Genomic DNA, 15,262 nt, shown 5'->3' on the forward strand with positions numbered 1-15,262 from the left:
TAGTGGTTTCTATTCCTAATGATAGTGAGATTCTAATCAAAATCGTATTACTTCCGGGATAACTGTATAATCTGTAATTAGAGACTATGGAAGCAGGAGGGGATGCCTCCCCACTATTTCCCAAAATGATTTAAAACTATACAAAAAATTACCTACTCTTATAATACAATATAATAATAATAATAATGGAAACCTTTCATTTTCAATTCAATTAAAACTACAATTACAAATTTCACTATTACAAAGGTAATTTGCAATTGGGTAGCCTGGGTTTCAAAAAAAAAAAAATTACAAACACAAACAAAAGAAATTAACAAAAAAAAGGAAAAAGTGTGTTCGTCATTGTTTGTTTTAGAAGTCATCAGTAGCCGAGATCGTTAGAATTGAAGAAGTTCAGGATTATTCCAAGATTTATTTCTGCGGCAGAAAATGTAATAGGTAGTACGGATAGTTAGGCTGCGAATGAGATTCGAGTATTTCTCTCTTTTGCGGTTAGCATTAACATACAAGTTAGTTTCGTATCCTACTGTAAGCTCGAGTATGAATAGTCGATGGTCAGAAGTGACTAGAAGTAGATCAGGACGGAGAGAGTCTCCTGTTATGATAGAGGGTGAGAGATAACCTGAAAGGTCTGCGTAAAGAGAGCAATTAGGTATAGCTTATAAAGATTGTGCTAGGAAGTTCAATGCAGAGTTATGGCGTCATGTGTAACGGCCTTCTTCGAGGTATGTTTTGCAGTCTGCAACAATGTGAAGTAACGTTTCTGGCATATGGCAAAAAGAGCAATCGGACGACTGAGTAATGTTCCATTTAGATAGGTTTTTTCGCGTGGCAAGGGAGTTGCTAAGATATTTGATAGTAAAACTGTAAATGTTCTTGGGCATGTTGCTTTGAACCGTGGTCCATATTTTAGAGGCTATAGGAAGAAAGTGGTCAGAGATGAAGGAAAGAACGGTACCTTGAGATACAAGATGGTTTTGAAGGCGCTCTTTATGTTCTGATCTAACTGCCTTCAATACTTCTCTAGTATTCCTGTAAACATCATATTGGATGTTCATGCTCTGGCTGGTATTTTTCCACAAAGATTGGATGTTTTTGTTGGGAGAGGATTTCAGTGCATTACGACAAACAGTTTGACACTGCATGAATTTAACAGAAGGAAGAATCAAGTTAAGACCGAACTGGTTTTTTGACAGAATAATGCCACTTAAAGTAGCACTTATGGGTAAATCGAGCCAACGGCGGATAAATGCAGAAACTTGATTATCAAGGTTTTCGACGATCAAGGTTTTTGATAGATCGGCTACTGTGAGGTGCCACGAAACTTGTGAGAGAAGATAGCTGTTATAAAGAAGCAGCTTATTCTTTGGATGGAGAGGTAAAGAATCAATTTGCGTTAGGAGTTCTGTGAAGATGGAGCTGAGCTTAGACATATGTTCTTGGTTGCTCATATTAAAATGGAAGTGACGCCCAAGATACTTAAAAGACTCTCCATTTATGACAGGAGGGACCATTTCATTATTGATGAAGAGCTTTGGCTGATATTATAGCGAACGTGTTGAGAATTTTTTAATACCAAAGGTTGTGCATTTGTCTACTCTTATAATCATGTTAGACCATTGACACCATCTTGTAAAGCAGTTTAAGAGTAGCTGGTTTTCTTTCTCTCCATTTGTAATGACTGCAGCATCGTCTGCAAACTGAAACCAGTGCTCTGGGGTAAACATTCAGTCTGGTTGGCTATGGGGAGAGAAACCAAGTTGTTTGAATTTTTCTGCCTTTATGTATTGAATGAAAGTGTTAAAGCACATGTTAAATAGAAGGGGACTTAGGCAATCACCTTGAAGAACTCCACGTTTAACAGGAATAGCAGGGGTAACAAATTTATCTGTGATAATAGAGGTTTTAGAATTTATGTAGAGACTAGAAATCAGGGACTGGATGTTTTCTGGTACGTGGTGATAAGACAGAACAGATTTGATTAGATTGTGATGAACCTCTCTGAAGGCATTTTTTAGATCCAATAATGTTATGACTAGAGACCGTTGTTTTATTCGAGCTTTGTCTATTATATGGCTCATCATCGCAGTATGTTCTAGTGTACCCGATATCTGATGGGTAAAACCTTTTTGAATCTGATGTTCTATGAAACTATTTTGTTTGAGAAAATCAAATACAGAATCTTGGAGACAAGATGTGAAGATTTTTAGTGGGACCGATTGGAGAGTGATAGGTCTGAAGTTTGATGGATCCTCTGTATCTCCTTTTTTGTGTATTAATATAGTGCAAGCTTTTTTCCATTCCGATGGGACATGTCCAGATAACCAGATTAAGCGAATCAAATCAGTTAAGAAAGAGCGAAGATAAGGACAGCGTTTGAAGCAAATCACTGATATTTTGTCAATTGGACAAGGAGAGCTAGAGGATTTCATGCGACGGATAATGGAGGTTATCTTTTGGTACGGAGGAGGATCTGAATGAAAAGGATGAGTAGGATTACTGAAGGAAGGAATCCAAGATGGAATGGGAAACTGTTTGTTTGGATGCTTAGCAGAGAGTGTTTCTATAAAGAATTGTTTGCAACGCTCTAGTGAGAACGATGGAAGAAGGGAAGGTTTCTTTTGTAGAAAGCGTTTAACATAACCCCAGAAATTTTTAGAAATAGAAAGATCATGGTCAAGTGTTTCGCAGGAAGTGATAGTAGATGTCTTCTTAGCAAGTTTGCTACGCAAGAGACGGGAGACGTATCGTATTTCGTCTAACGAAGCATGACTATCCTTAAGTAATTTCAGATCTTTTTTCAAGTTTTTGAGGCTATGATGTTGATACTTTTCGACCAGTCCTGTGTTTGACTTGTTCTCTTGAAACCCATATGTCTCTTTACAATAATTAAAGATGACTTCATTCATGTGGATGATGGCTTCACCAATCGAATCCTGACGGAGAGTGAAATTCGATAAAATTGAATGGAAGAACTGATTCGCAAGTTTCCACTGCTCATCTGTTTTTGGGAGACGTACACCGGGTTTTAAATCAATTATTTCCTCAGGTAACGTATCCTGACCCGTATTTGTGTCTGGCAAATCATCGGCGACCTCTTCAAACAACTCTTCTTTGTCAAAACCGGTAATGACCCTGCAACTGCATTGATGTAATTTCAATCCTTTGATTCCTTTGCAAATCTTGTCACAACAGCATTTCACTTGACTGTTAGCGGGAGGTTCAATTCCATTGTCGATCAAAGGCATGTTAATTGCTCCGTTGGGGCCAATACCATTGTTGTCGACACGTTTCCTACAGCGCCAAGTATGGCGGCCTAACGATACAAAATCTTTGCCACAAGTTGCACAAACCACGAATATAGACAGGAGCGTAAGCAAAGTGCAACGAAACATGATCGAAGTAAAACAAGGACGGTCAGCAACGTTATGAATCTCAAAAGTATGGCATAAATACAATTTCCAGGCTTAAATTTCGACGTTTAAACAAGAACCGTGTGCAGTAACGTCCGCATGCCACCGCTCGACAACGATAATAATAATAATAATAATAATAATAATAATAAATCGAATATTTTAACAGGATAACCTATCAGTACAATATGTATTGTTATCATTAGGGTCTTGATTTTTAGCATGTTTAAAAAAACGTTTAAGCCCTGTCAATCTGTTATATGCTCTGTTACGTCTAAATCTGTTAGTTCCTTGTCTATGTTGAAATTTATCTTTTGTACACAGATTGATTAATTTGTCATTTCTGATATATCCCATGAGCTTCATCTATTTTGTTTTTTGTTAGCAAGACAACCTACCAACATCAACACTGATTGCCCAACCCCAGCTAAGCAATTCAGATTCCTCAGAAAGCGAATGTCTGCGTGACTTAGTATTATATTTCCAACTAGTCTCTCGCGTGTCTCTTGACAAATTTATGACAGTTACTGTTTTACCATACATTAATTTCCTGTTTTTCTATAAAAAAAGCTTCTTAAGGCCAATTTCCACTTCGCTGGGATTTCAGATTATAGACAAGATAAACTTTTTTCGATTTCACACACCTTTAGATTTTGGTTTTCAATCTACACTTCAATGACGTCCGGGAAAATCTTTCCTATAATTGGGTGACTTTTGACAAAAAGTCCATATATCAACAATTGTGTTTCAATTGTTGTTTATGCATATTGAAAATGGCCGAGCTCTGAGTTTCACACTTAATAAGATCATCAGACAATTGGCATGTAGAATTCTTGAAAAGCCCAAAAATTAAAGTTTGATAATCACTAGCTTTCTATTAAAAAATCACACTTTCTATTCAGTTGACAGCTGTAATGGTAGATAACAGTTTGGAAGATTTGCAGAAGAGCTCATTAATGACGGTAAGCCATTTCATGTTCATTGATGGAAATAAGGGACTTGAACAGCAATTCCTATATGAGAAGTGTTTTTAATACAAGACAGAAAATATGTCCAATACATAGCCTTTGATAAATTACTATAAAACCCAGTTATGTTAGTTCCACATTTTTTCTTGATTTCCCTTTGATTTCCACATTTCTTCGAGATTTTTACATGATAACTTTTTAAGGATAAACTATTTTTCCAGATCCACCCAGTCCTTGTTGGATTCAGCAAAGCTTGCAGAGAGGAGTTTGCCAAGCCATTGACAGATGTGAAGAAGGAGGAACTCAAAGAAGAAAATTATGTTGCTCCAGAATTATTTAGCGGTACCAGTTCATCCTCTGCAAAAGGCTATACATGTCTTCTAATAGACTGGTTCCACTTCTCTAAAATAGTTCTTAAAAAGAGATCAAGAGGCATTTTCGGGTAGAAGCTGGGATCCAGTTTATTTTGGGTATTTCGACCATGCTGATTACGAATTTGGCGGATCCCAAGCGAAATTCGCTAATTTAAAGGCTTAATTTGCATATTCAAAATGGCTGCCGGTCAAAAAACTTCAAGGTATAACCAAGGGACCCTCCGAACCGCATAAAGTTCTGGCAAGTGGTAGAATATAGCAAATATAGAAAAAGTAAAGAAATTCAAGAATCTTAGTTGCATGCAGCCGATCTTGGTCAGCAACAAATTCTAAGATTTGTCACGCACAGACTGACACTGTCTGACACAGCCCATGATATCCTTCAACGAACCATTAAAAAGATGCAGAGCGCTTACCTTTCAAAACCTATATGAAGTTCCAATAAATTCAAACTACAAGGAGAAGCAGACGATTTTCAAGGCCGATCGAAATATCCTCATGCAGCTGATCACTGCTTATGAAGGCAGCCGTGAAGTTGATCTTAAGAGTGTGCTTTCTCATGAATTGATGCCAGTTCCTCATCTCTCACTGAAATGAACTGTTTTTTTCGGACTGGAAGCAAGTCTGTCCTTTTTGACAAGCTAAAGGATAGCATCAATTGTCCAGAGAGTATCGATCTTCATGGAATAACAGCGTGCTTAATAATCGATGGTCAGGCTCTAGTGGTTTTCATAGGCAAACCAAATGGTTGCTCTTCGTTTTGTGATTTAGCAGACACCTTTGTTTCAAATGGGTAAACGCTACCAGAGATTTAGCAGTGCTTCAAATGGGTAAACGCTACCAGAGAGTTGACGTTGTTTTTGACCGCTATAGACAACTATCAATCAAAACTAGTACCAGACTAAGGCGGAAAAAAGCTAGCCGGCCTGTTCGCCGAGTTAAAGAGAGCGGTTTGGTACCTCTTCCAAAGTTCTGGTCAAACTTCTTTGCATTGCCAGAAAACAAAGCAGATCTTGCACGATTCCTGTCAGAAGAGTTGCTTCGCCAAGCAACTGAAGATAAAGAAATTGTTACAGCTGGTGGATTTATCAATGAATTGCTTGCCCAGTCATCGAAATATTACACTGATACCTTGTTTTTGATTGCAGACCATAAAGAAGCAGACACCAGACTTGGATGTGATACAACTTCGTACTTGTCTGGGAGTACAAATGGCATCTGCATAGAAAGTTTTTAAAAGTCTCATGAACTCTTGCAAAACATGGGAGAAGGAGGTATTAGCAAACGGGGTATTTTGCGGAAAGCAGAAAATTTTTTTTGCCACTGTTTTGGTGCAGGCCACAAATGAAGCCTGATACGTTCTATTTTTCAAGAAAACAAAACCCGAGGCATTGCCTCCAACAAGTGATGTCGCACATCTTCACATAAAAAGAGCACACTTCCAAGCAATGATATGGAAACAAGCTGGATCACGGCATCAAGACTTACCGTCACCTACAGATTTCGGATGGGAGCTTTCTGAAGATCAATTAAAGCCGATTCTGATGACAGTGAAGCCATCCCTACTGCTTCTCTGGAGATGATCTTTTGTGGATGTAACACACGATGCAGAACTCATATAGCTTAGTTTGCTTTAAGATTTAGATCAGACACTCGTTCAAATCTTAATGTAGGGTCAAGCTTCACACTGCAGACCTTGCGCATATCAACATGAGAAGAATCCTCAAGAATTCTTGACACGTATGGAAGAATTTAAAAATTAGCAAAGAAGCTTTGAGTGAAACTACAACTGTTTTTTTCTTAACAACTCTCAAGAATTATTAGTCAGAAGATAGTGTTAATTTGCGCAAGGCCTGTAATGTAGCAAGTTGTGTGGCAAATGCAGCAAAGCTGAAAACAACGAATGCAACTGACCTATAATCGATTAGATTCAAGCTTGGACCCACATTAGAGACCTTCACAAAAATGCAGCATAGTAGAACTGGATATACAAAAGGAGCGTGTTCAGCCACTTGAATATTCAATGTTGACATTTCACCCGATTACTACTTGGGGGAAAATTTCATTTGAGAAATGTCATACATAAACTTGTCGTTAGTTCGAAAAATGAAGAGCCGAAAGTTTGCCATTTTTCCTAAAATTAAATGGGCTAAATAAAACTGGAAGATTTTATTTTAAATGGTAGACACTAACCAGCTAGAAAACCAAATCAATGAGTTTAATTTTTGCTGGAGGATCAAAGATAATCGAGAATGCCACCATTCGACTGATTTCGAAGAGACCTTAGAAATGTTGCATGACCTTTTCAATTTTTGATGGCGTGAACAATTTTAAGTTAATGACATCATCATATTTATGACGTCATGTAAATCACAGAAAATGTAATAGATCAACTTTACTAGCCCAAATTGGCTCTCTTTATCTTTAAAAGTAAATTCAAGACATTTTAGAGTATTTGCACCAGTAATTAGGGGTTTAAATGAAACAATGACAAATTGGTGTAAATAAATCATGAATAAGCGATATAGATAATAAACTTAAATGGAAATCATATCTCTGATTTTTACTTTTTGGTGCATTTTGATACATTCTAGAGACTATAAAAGGACTTAATAATTAAAGCTGAGATATTACCAATAGTTGGCAAATTCTGTCATTTTCTTCAATTATGACATCATTATGACGTCATGGATGTAATGAAAAATTTAAAAAGTTCCCTGTTGTGTAGATTTTGTTGCTGTACACCATTTTACCAAGTTCTGTCCTCATAACGGCAATATAAGTGAATATCCTATTCGAATGCAGTGTCATGGATTTTCTTGGCAGCATTTTGAAGATTTCGACTGGCAGCCATTTTGATATGCAAATTAAGCCCTTAAATGAGCTAATTTCACTTGGGATCCTCGAAATTCGTAATCAGCATGGTCGAAATACCCAAAATCAACTGGATCCCAGCTTCTACTAAAAAATGTCCCTTGTTTTATAATTTCTTGGAATTGGAACCAGTCTATAAGACAAAACGGGCCTTGAAATTCTTATGCGCCAACTGCCTGGAAGCCAACCCAAAAGAAAGGCTGTGTTTTAGTGAACTCGAAGGTCGCATTTATTTCGCTGTCATACCTTAAAGGGCTTAAATGTAATCCTATCATTCAGTTCTACACATATGAAATTAAAGGCATGTCCCTTAGTAATGAATAATTACAAACATAATACTCCACCAATTCAGCTTTGGCCTCATTATGAAAACTACATTATGAAAAGTTCTTTGTAAAAGATGTTTGACGTCAGATTTGAACTCAAGCAATGGATTCAGTAAAAAAAATTTATGTTGCAAGTGATATTGCCAATAAAGTTAACATTCTAAAAAAAGTTTTACCGTGATAAGGGAATTAGAGTAAAAAGTTTGACTTAGAGCAATTATTGCGATCAAACCGATTAAAGCATAAACATTACGGAACATTGTACCCAAACTAAATGAAAGATGAAAGGTGGTAAACGAACAAGTTGGGAGTTATTTCTAAAATGAGGCTGCATTTTAATTTGGTGTATAGAATTATATGCACCTTTTTAGGCAAGAAACTCCCTTCCTAGTGAATTTTCTGAAATTTCTGCCCTGTGGAATAAAAACTTTTATATAGTTCAAATTAATTATTTTAAAATAAAGTTTATGTTTCGATGGTTAATGTTGTAGCTTTCTTCACCTGTTGACTTTAGAAGACTCTTTAAGAAACTGTCTGTAAATAATTGTAAAAAAACTAGCTTGCAAGGATCTTGCATTATAATTCTAATTATTATTCAGTTATTGGCATGTTTTGCAGTAATGCATCAGCAAGTTTTTTATCCAAATTCTCCTCTGACTTCCAGGTGTTGTCCTGTCATTATACCCTTTCTACTTTAAGAAGAATTCCAGCTGTCCATCACTTTTTCTACTTATTTCTCTTACTGACTCAATTTTGTAAACCTATTTTTTCTTAAGGGACATCTTGTTTGTGCACTTCTTTTTGTTTTTAGTATCAGTCTTGTGTGTTGTGCCAGTCAGCTCCTTTTTCATTGATCTCTTTAATGCTACAGACACAAAAATTAATCACAGTTGAAAATTGAAAGGAAATAAACCTTCTTGATATTTTTGTATCATAATCTTAACTTGTCCTTCTGTTTTGGTTGCCATAAGAAACATTGTTATTTAATCATGAATATAGAAAAGCCACAAGTGAAGATTTTATGAATAATCTTTTTTATTCCGTTTTTTTTGAAAACTTCATATACAGGCACTCTTTGATGCATTGTTATATATTTTATATTTTTCAATATCATAAAGTATGCACGATTGCTTTAGCTTTTCATATGTCTTGTTCAGCACTTTCTGTATTAATATTTTTATTATATATATTTAACACCTACAATGTGCTTAAGCAGCTAAAATTGCTAAATAGTAAAAACAACATTAGGCTTTGTCTCAGCAGTATGACAAAGTAAGTAATTTAAGAAACCCCACTTAGAATCAGATTCAAGCGTAAACATAAACATAAAGAGCGTAAACGCTGTAGGGTAAAAAGTACCACAGAGTGGTTCGCAAGAGTTAAGTTCTAGAGGACTGTATATATTCAGAATAAATGTAAGATAAATAGTTTGATAGTTTGACGAACGAGAGAAATATGGAAAGAAATCACCTGGTTGTCTTTAGAAATACCATAAAATCATCAGAAAAACAGTACAGCAAGAATGATTCGAATAACATTTAATCTTCGTGAGAATGTCAATACAACGACGTTTCGCAAGAGTTTTTTCGAATGAATGTTTTCAATAGTGTGTAGATACGTCTGTGCGCTAGCGTTTAGATAATAATAATAAGTTCCAATTTGCCACACCTATCAATATCGTAGCCTCGTTTTCATGGTTTGCTCACACTCCCACCTTGGCCAGTTAAATACTGGTCAATTAAACGTCTCTTCTCCGCACCAACAACTGCTGCTGTTCGAAGGGGTCGTGTCCTTAGAGAATTGTTCATGTCGTGACTTTGTAACGGAACTAAAGGTTCAGAGCATGTCACTTCGAGTGGAAATAATTTCTGTAACGGTCGAGCTATAACGTTTCCGTTTGACAGTTGTATATTTGCACCACGAATTTCATTGTCTCTTCCAAAAATCAACGATTTGATTCTTCGGAGATTCCAGAATAGGCGATTAGACTTATTTTTGTTGTGCACGGTGACTATATCACCTTGATGTATGGAAGATCGATGTTCATCGCGTTTGAGATTGCGATGCTGCTCGCGAAGTTCTGATAAATATTCTTTTTTCCAACGTACTTTAAAGTGCTCGAGAGTTAACAAGAGATATTTTATTCTTTTAGTTAGGTTCTCTTTCGTTCCCCATTCTTGTTGATCTTCAGAATCTCTCGCTACCGAATAAGGCAAGGAAATGAGACGTCTACCCATAAGTAGATGTGATGGTGTTAAAGGCTCAGAGATATCTTCAGGATACAAATGAGTCAAAGGACGCGAATTTAGGACAGCTTCTATCTCGACAAGAACAGTGTTCAACTCATTACGATTTAACTTTGCAGATCCTACAACCTTCTTCAGACACGATTTTGTACTTTTGACCAATCTCTCAAAAAACCCACCCCACCAAAGGGCCTTGGGTAGATTATACATCCAACTGATTCTTCGTTCTGCGAAAAAATTCCTTACTTCTGGTAATTGAAATAGTTTCACGAGCCTCTTTGATGCAGATTTAAATGTCATAGCGTTGTCTGATACGACTAGAGACGGTATGCCTCTACGTGCAGCAAATCGACGAAAACACATTAGAAACGCATCAGCTGATAATTCGTCGACTAGTTCAAGGTGTACAGCGCGAGAAGTAGCACATGTGAAGAGCGTGATGTATACCTTCTTCATCTGCTTCTGATCACTCTTGACATCAAAATCAACTCCGACTGAAGTAAATGGGAAAGAATCTTCCACTCTGAAGCGCGGTAAGTTCGCGGTTTTGGGATTTCCATAGGACATTCCTTGTAACCTTTTACAGAGAGTACACTTGCCGATAACTTTCTTGACAACTTGACGTCCCTTTACTATCCAGAAGTGACTACGTAATTCTAAAAGAGTTTCCTTCACGCCACCGTGAAAGACATGCTTGTGACAATCCTGTATCACTAACTTTGTAAGGTGATTTTCTCTGGGAAGTAGTGCTGGAAATTTGCTTTCAAAAGGAATGTCTGCATTACTAAGACGACCTCCGCAACGAATAATTCCGACTTCGTCTTTGAAAATACCTAGTTGCCGTTCAAACTGCTTGTTCTCGTGTTTAGAAATATCATTTTGAACTTCTTTAATCCAATACAATTCTGCCTTCGCCATCTCTTCAGCTGAAAGCTCTCCATCGAATTTTTGACTTTCTTTCTGCAGTTATGAAGGAAACGCAGTACGTATGAAGTAACGCGATAGAGGCATGAAATGCTGCTGAAATTCTCTAACTTGATTACATTTCTCAAAGAATTTTTCTGCACAGCATCAGCTAGCAAAACCGTGCTGGACTTCTCCTGTGAGACATTATTTTTACGGATTTCCTCTTGACATTCCTGCGGCATTTCATCTTGACGATCAACGTTAGGCCAATTTCCAGGATTTTCTTTTAACCATTCTGGACCTGACCACCAAAGATCATTCATTTGCAGTTTCGTGACGTCATAATTGCGAGTAGGAACATCTGCAGGATTTTCCTTTCCTGGGCAGTGTGACCAGAGGTTAGGATTGACCAATTTTCTGATTTCTTGGACACGGTTTTCAACAAATATCTTCCATTCCTTTCCTTCTCCCAATATCCAATAGAGTGCTGAAATCGAATCTGTCCAACACTTGACCACTTTAGTTTTAACAACAGGACTTAGTGAATTTTCCACAGAATCGATTAATCGTGCAAGAGTTAGACAAGCTAGCAGCTCTAGTCTTGGAATGGTTGTTTTAGATAAAGGTGCTACCCTTGATTTAGACATAACCAAGCTCACGTGACTTTTTCCGTTGACAGTAATCTTAGCATATACCGACGCTACATAAGCACTTTCAGAACTAACGCAAAAGCCGAAAAGTCCGACGAGGTCAGGTTTCCCATCGATGGAACCAAAATAGTACCTTGGTACAAAAATAGTTTCTACTTTATCTAATTTGGAGATGAGAAATTTCCATTCTTTGTCAAGTGCTTCAGGTAATGTTTCATCCCAAGACAATGTTGCCTTAAAGAGTTTCTGTAAAAACACCTTCAGAGGAGTAGTCACAGGTGAAATGAAACCTTGAGGATCGAATACCTTTGCAACTAGCCTCAATACATTGCGCTTGGTAGGAATCAATTCGGCAGCGAACTTTGCAAGTTCTGACAGCTTCAACTCAAAGACATCCTCTTCGAGATCCCAGTTTAGCCCTAAGACCTTTATGCATTTTGATTTGTTATCAATTTCTTCCATAGATAAACTTGACTTCGCAAAAGATTGGTTTTCTTCTGTTGTAGGTAAAATGTTTTCTATACATTCGCTAGAATTGGATTCAAAATCTTCCATTTTGTCCCTAACTTCTTTAGAGTTTGACTGCCATTTTCGGAGTCGAAAACCTCCTTCAAGCATGAGGTTTTTAGATATTTCATAAAGATTTAAAACTTCTTCGATAGAATGTCCTCCGGAGTTTACGTCATCATCATAAAGCGAATTAAGAAGTTTATTACACACCTCAGGGTAATCTGTAGAATAGCTTTCAATGTGCTTTTTCAAGGTTGCATTTAGCAGAAACGGCGAGCATGTAATCCCAAAAACAACACGAGAGAATCTGTAAGTAATAATTTTTGGCTGCTCGTCATCTAAACTGTCTACCCAGAGAAAACGAAGAACGTCCCTATCAGATGGGTGAACTGACACCATATGGAACGCTTTTTCAATATCTGACGTTAAAGCGATTGGGTTTAGACAAAACCTTGCAATAATTTCAGCGACAGTTTTAAGCAAACACGGTCCAGGGTAAAGACATTGATTTAACGAAACACCAGTTTTATCCTTCGCAGAGGCATCATAAACCAAACGCACTTTGGTGGTTTCTTTATCCTCCCTAATACAGTAAGTCCCCGCATATAAGAAATGTACATATAAGAAACTGCAGCCTGCCAGCACAGAGAATATTTTCTCCTCTATAAGAAACCAGTTAGCCTCATTTTTTTCCCAATTTCTTATAAATGATGCTAAATGGAGAAAATCTTTTAACAAAATTTAAACTTTTTCCGAGAAAACCAACTGAACAAATTGAACAAAAACAGCAATACAAAAAACAAATAGCTTTTTCTATATAAACCAGTTTTAAAAAGAATAGTCTGCAAAACCTTCTGGTTGGATTAAATTGTCATCACTGCCATCAGCAGTCATAAGTAGTCCTGTTCTCTGAAACATTTTCTTTCTGTTACCAGGATATTCAGAGTTAATTAACTCCAATGCACTACCTAACCATTCAGTCAAAAGAATTCTCCTTTCACTTGCACTGAAAGAAGACTGCCATTTCTCCAAATTATCACTTTCTTCTAGATGTTTATCTAGTTCCTTTCCCATCAATTTCTTTATCAGAAATCCTTCTCCTTGATCAATAGGCTGGCACTTGTCAGTTTCCTCTGGAGGCAATGGGTAAACAACTGTTGATGCTAATTCTCTGCAAGTTGCATGAAATTCCTCTGTCATCTGACAACCAAGGTTATCCAAAAACAAAACATTTTCACTGCTTTTATCAACTGCTGGAGCAAATGTCTGCTTGATCCAGTTTAGTGCAACAGAACGATCCATCCAAGCATTCTTTTGCCAGTACACATGTACTCGCTTGTCATATGCATCCTTTTCTATTTGGGAAACATTGCCTTTTCCCCTGAAAATAATGGCAGGAGGAACATGTTGTTCATCTTCTGGACTTATACAAAGCTGCAGGGTACATTGTCTCTTGTCTAGTCCACTACCTGGTTGGGAGATCCATACACTATTGGTGCCTTTCTCATCATATGTACTTTGTTGGTCAATGACAAATGGACATGGTACTTGATCCATATTGTACCTTCTTGTGGGAACCCAACGGCCCCATTTGTCATCAAGCTGAATTGAATAATTATGTCGCTTTCTTGATTGGACATCTTTTCTTAACTGACGATGGAAGGATTGAATAATAGGAAGCTTTTCAGTGTTACCAATCTTCTTCTTATTTGTTCTGCAACGAAGTGAAATGAAATTCCTCTTAGAAAATCTGTGCAACCAATTTTTGGAGCCTTTGAAGTTGTCAGCCACTTCGTCACCATAAAATAATCGCAATGATTGTCTCATTTTTATCTTCAACCATCTTCCTCCTACTTTTAATCCTCTAGATCTGTGTTTTCTGAAGTCAGATAAAAGTTTCTGCTCTGCAAGTGGGTACTTCTTCAAGTAATAATTCCTCAAACGCCGTCTTGTCCGCCCAGTCCCACTACTGTCTGCTCCAATTCTCTTTCTCTTAGCTCTTATTTTATCAGCCTCTTGTTTCAGATCGTGCTCCTGCTTACTCCATTTCCAGACCATGGACTTAGAAATTTGATATTTTCCAGCAACTTCTTTGTACTTATCCTTGGTGTTTTTACTCTTGGCAGCTGTCTCTAAGTCACGAAGGACATTCAACTTGAAATAAATGGTATATGATCGCCTTTTTGATGAAACTTTTGCTTTTCTGGTTTCCTTTGCAGGACTGTTCTGTTTTGGAAATTCTAAATTTATACCATCCTTTTTAGCTTGGTACACTAGTGATGACTGCGGCAGTTCCGACCATACAAAACTCTCTTTTACATTCACAATAGCTTCTTTATCAGGATGTTTGTACTTAATGTGATTGTTCAAATATTGATTGCTGGTAAAAAATTTGCTTTCTCCACAAAAAGGGCATGTAATGCCATCAGTTTTCTTCTCACATTCAGGCACAAAGTCTTCCAGTTGAACTTTAAAACAGTTGCCTCGTGCTGTCTCAATCTTTTTCGTGAAACCGAATTTACCAAGAGTTGCTTGTTTGCTGGTGGAAGCAGGCTTCATCACTCAGGGATCAACGGATTGAATCAGTGGATTTATAACTTATGACCGTTTGACAGATGAACCGGCGAAACTTTAGGCCCTTCTTGACACGCCAGTGTTTCAAAAATGCAGTGCATGCTAGTTAGTTTCAGAGTGAGGTCAAGTCAAAAGGGTTTCACAAACAACATCAGCGACACTATCTCTGGACACTAAGACTTTTGAAAATGGCGGATAATTTTGTGTTTTTCTTGGAAACTGTGGTTAGAGGTTATCATGCTTATTTGTCAACATATAAACTGACACTAGGTGAGATTTTGGTAATCACGCCGGATCCAGATTCAGTAATGCATGATAAATATGTGATGAAGTATACAACAAAGGAAGAAGAGCACATTGTTGGGCATATTCCCAAACATTTATCTCGACTTTGCTTCAAATTCACAGAAGATGGTGGGGA

The 15,262-nt window shown here is 37.2% G+C and overlaps 1 protein-coding gene across 1 annotated transcript; it reads right to left on the reverse strand.

Moving 5' to 3' along the window:
- Positions 1-12,856: 12,856 nt before the first annotated feature.
- LOC148958824 (uncharacterized) lies at positions 12,857-14,826 on the reverse strand. The gene has a single exon (XM_089111111.1). The coding sequence runs from the start codon at positions 14,824-14,826 to the stop codon at positions 13,096-13,098; it is 1,731 nt and encodes a 576-aa protein (XP_088967237.1). The 3' UTR covers positions 12,857-13,095.
- Between the last annotated feature and the right edge of the window lie 436 nt (positions 14,827-15,262).

This window comes from Rhopilema esculentum, chromosome 11 (assembly GCF_057945365.1).
Source record: "Rhopilema esculentum isolate cy_ngs chromosome 11, ASM5794536v1, whole genome shotgun sequence".
Lineage (NCBI taxonomy): Eukaryota > Metazoa > Cnidaria > Scyphozoa > Rhizostomeae > Rhizostomatidae > Rhopilema > Rhopilema esculentum.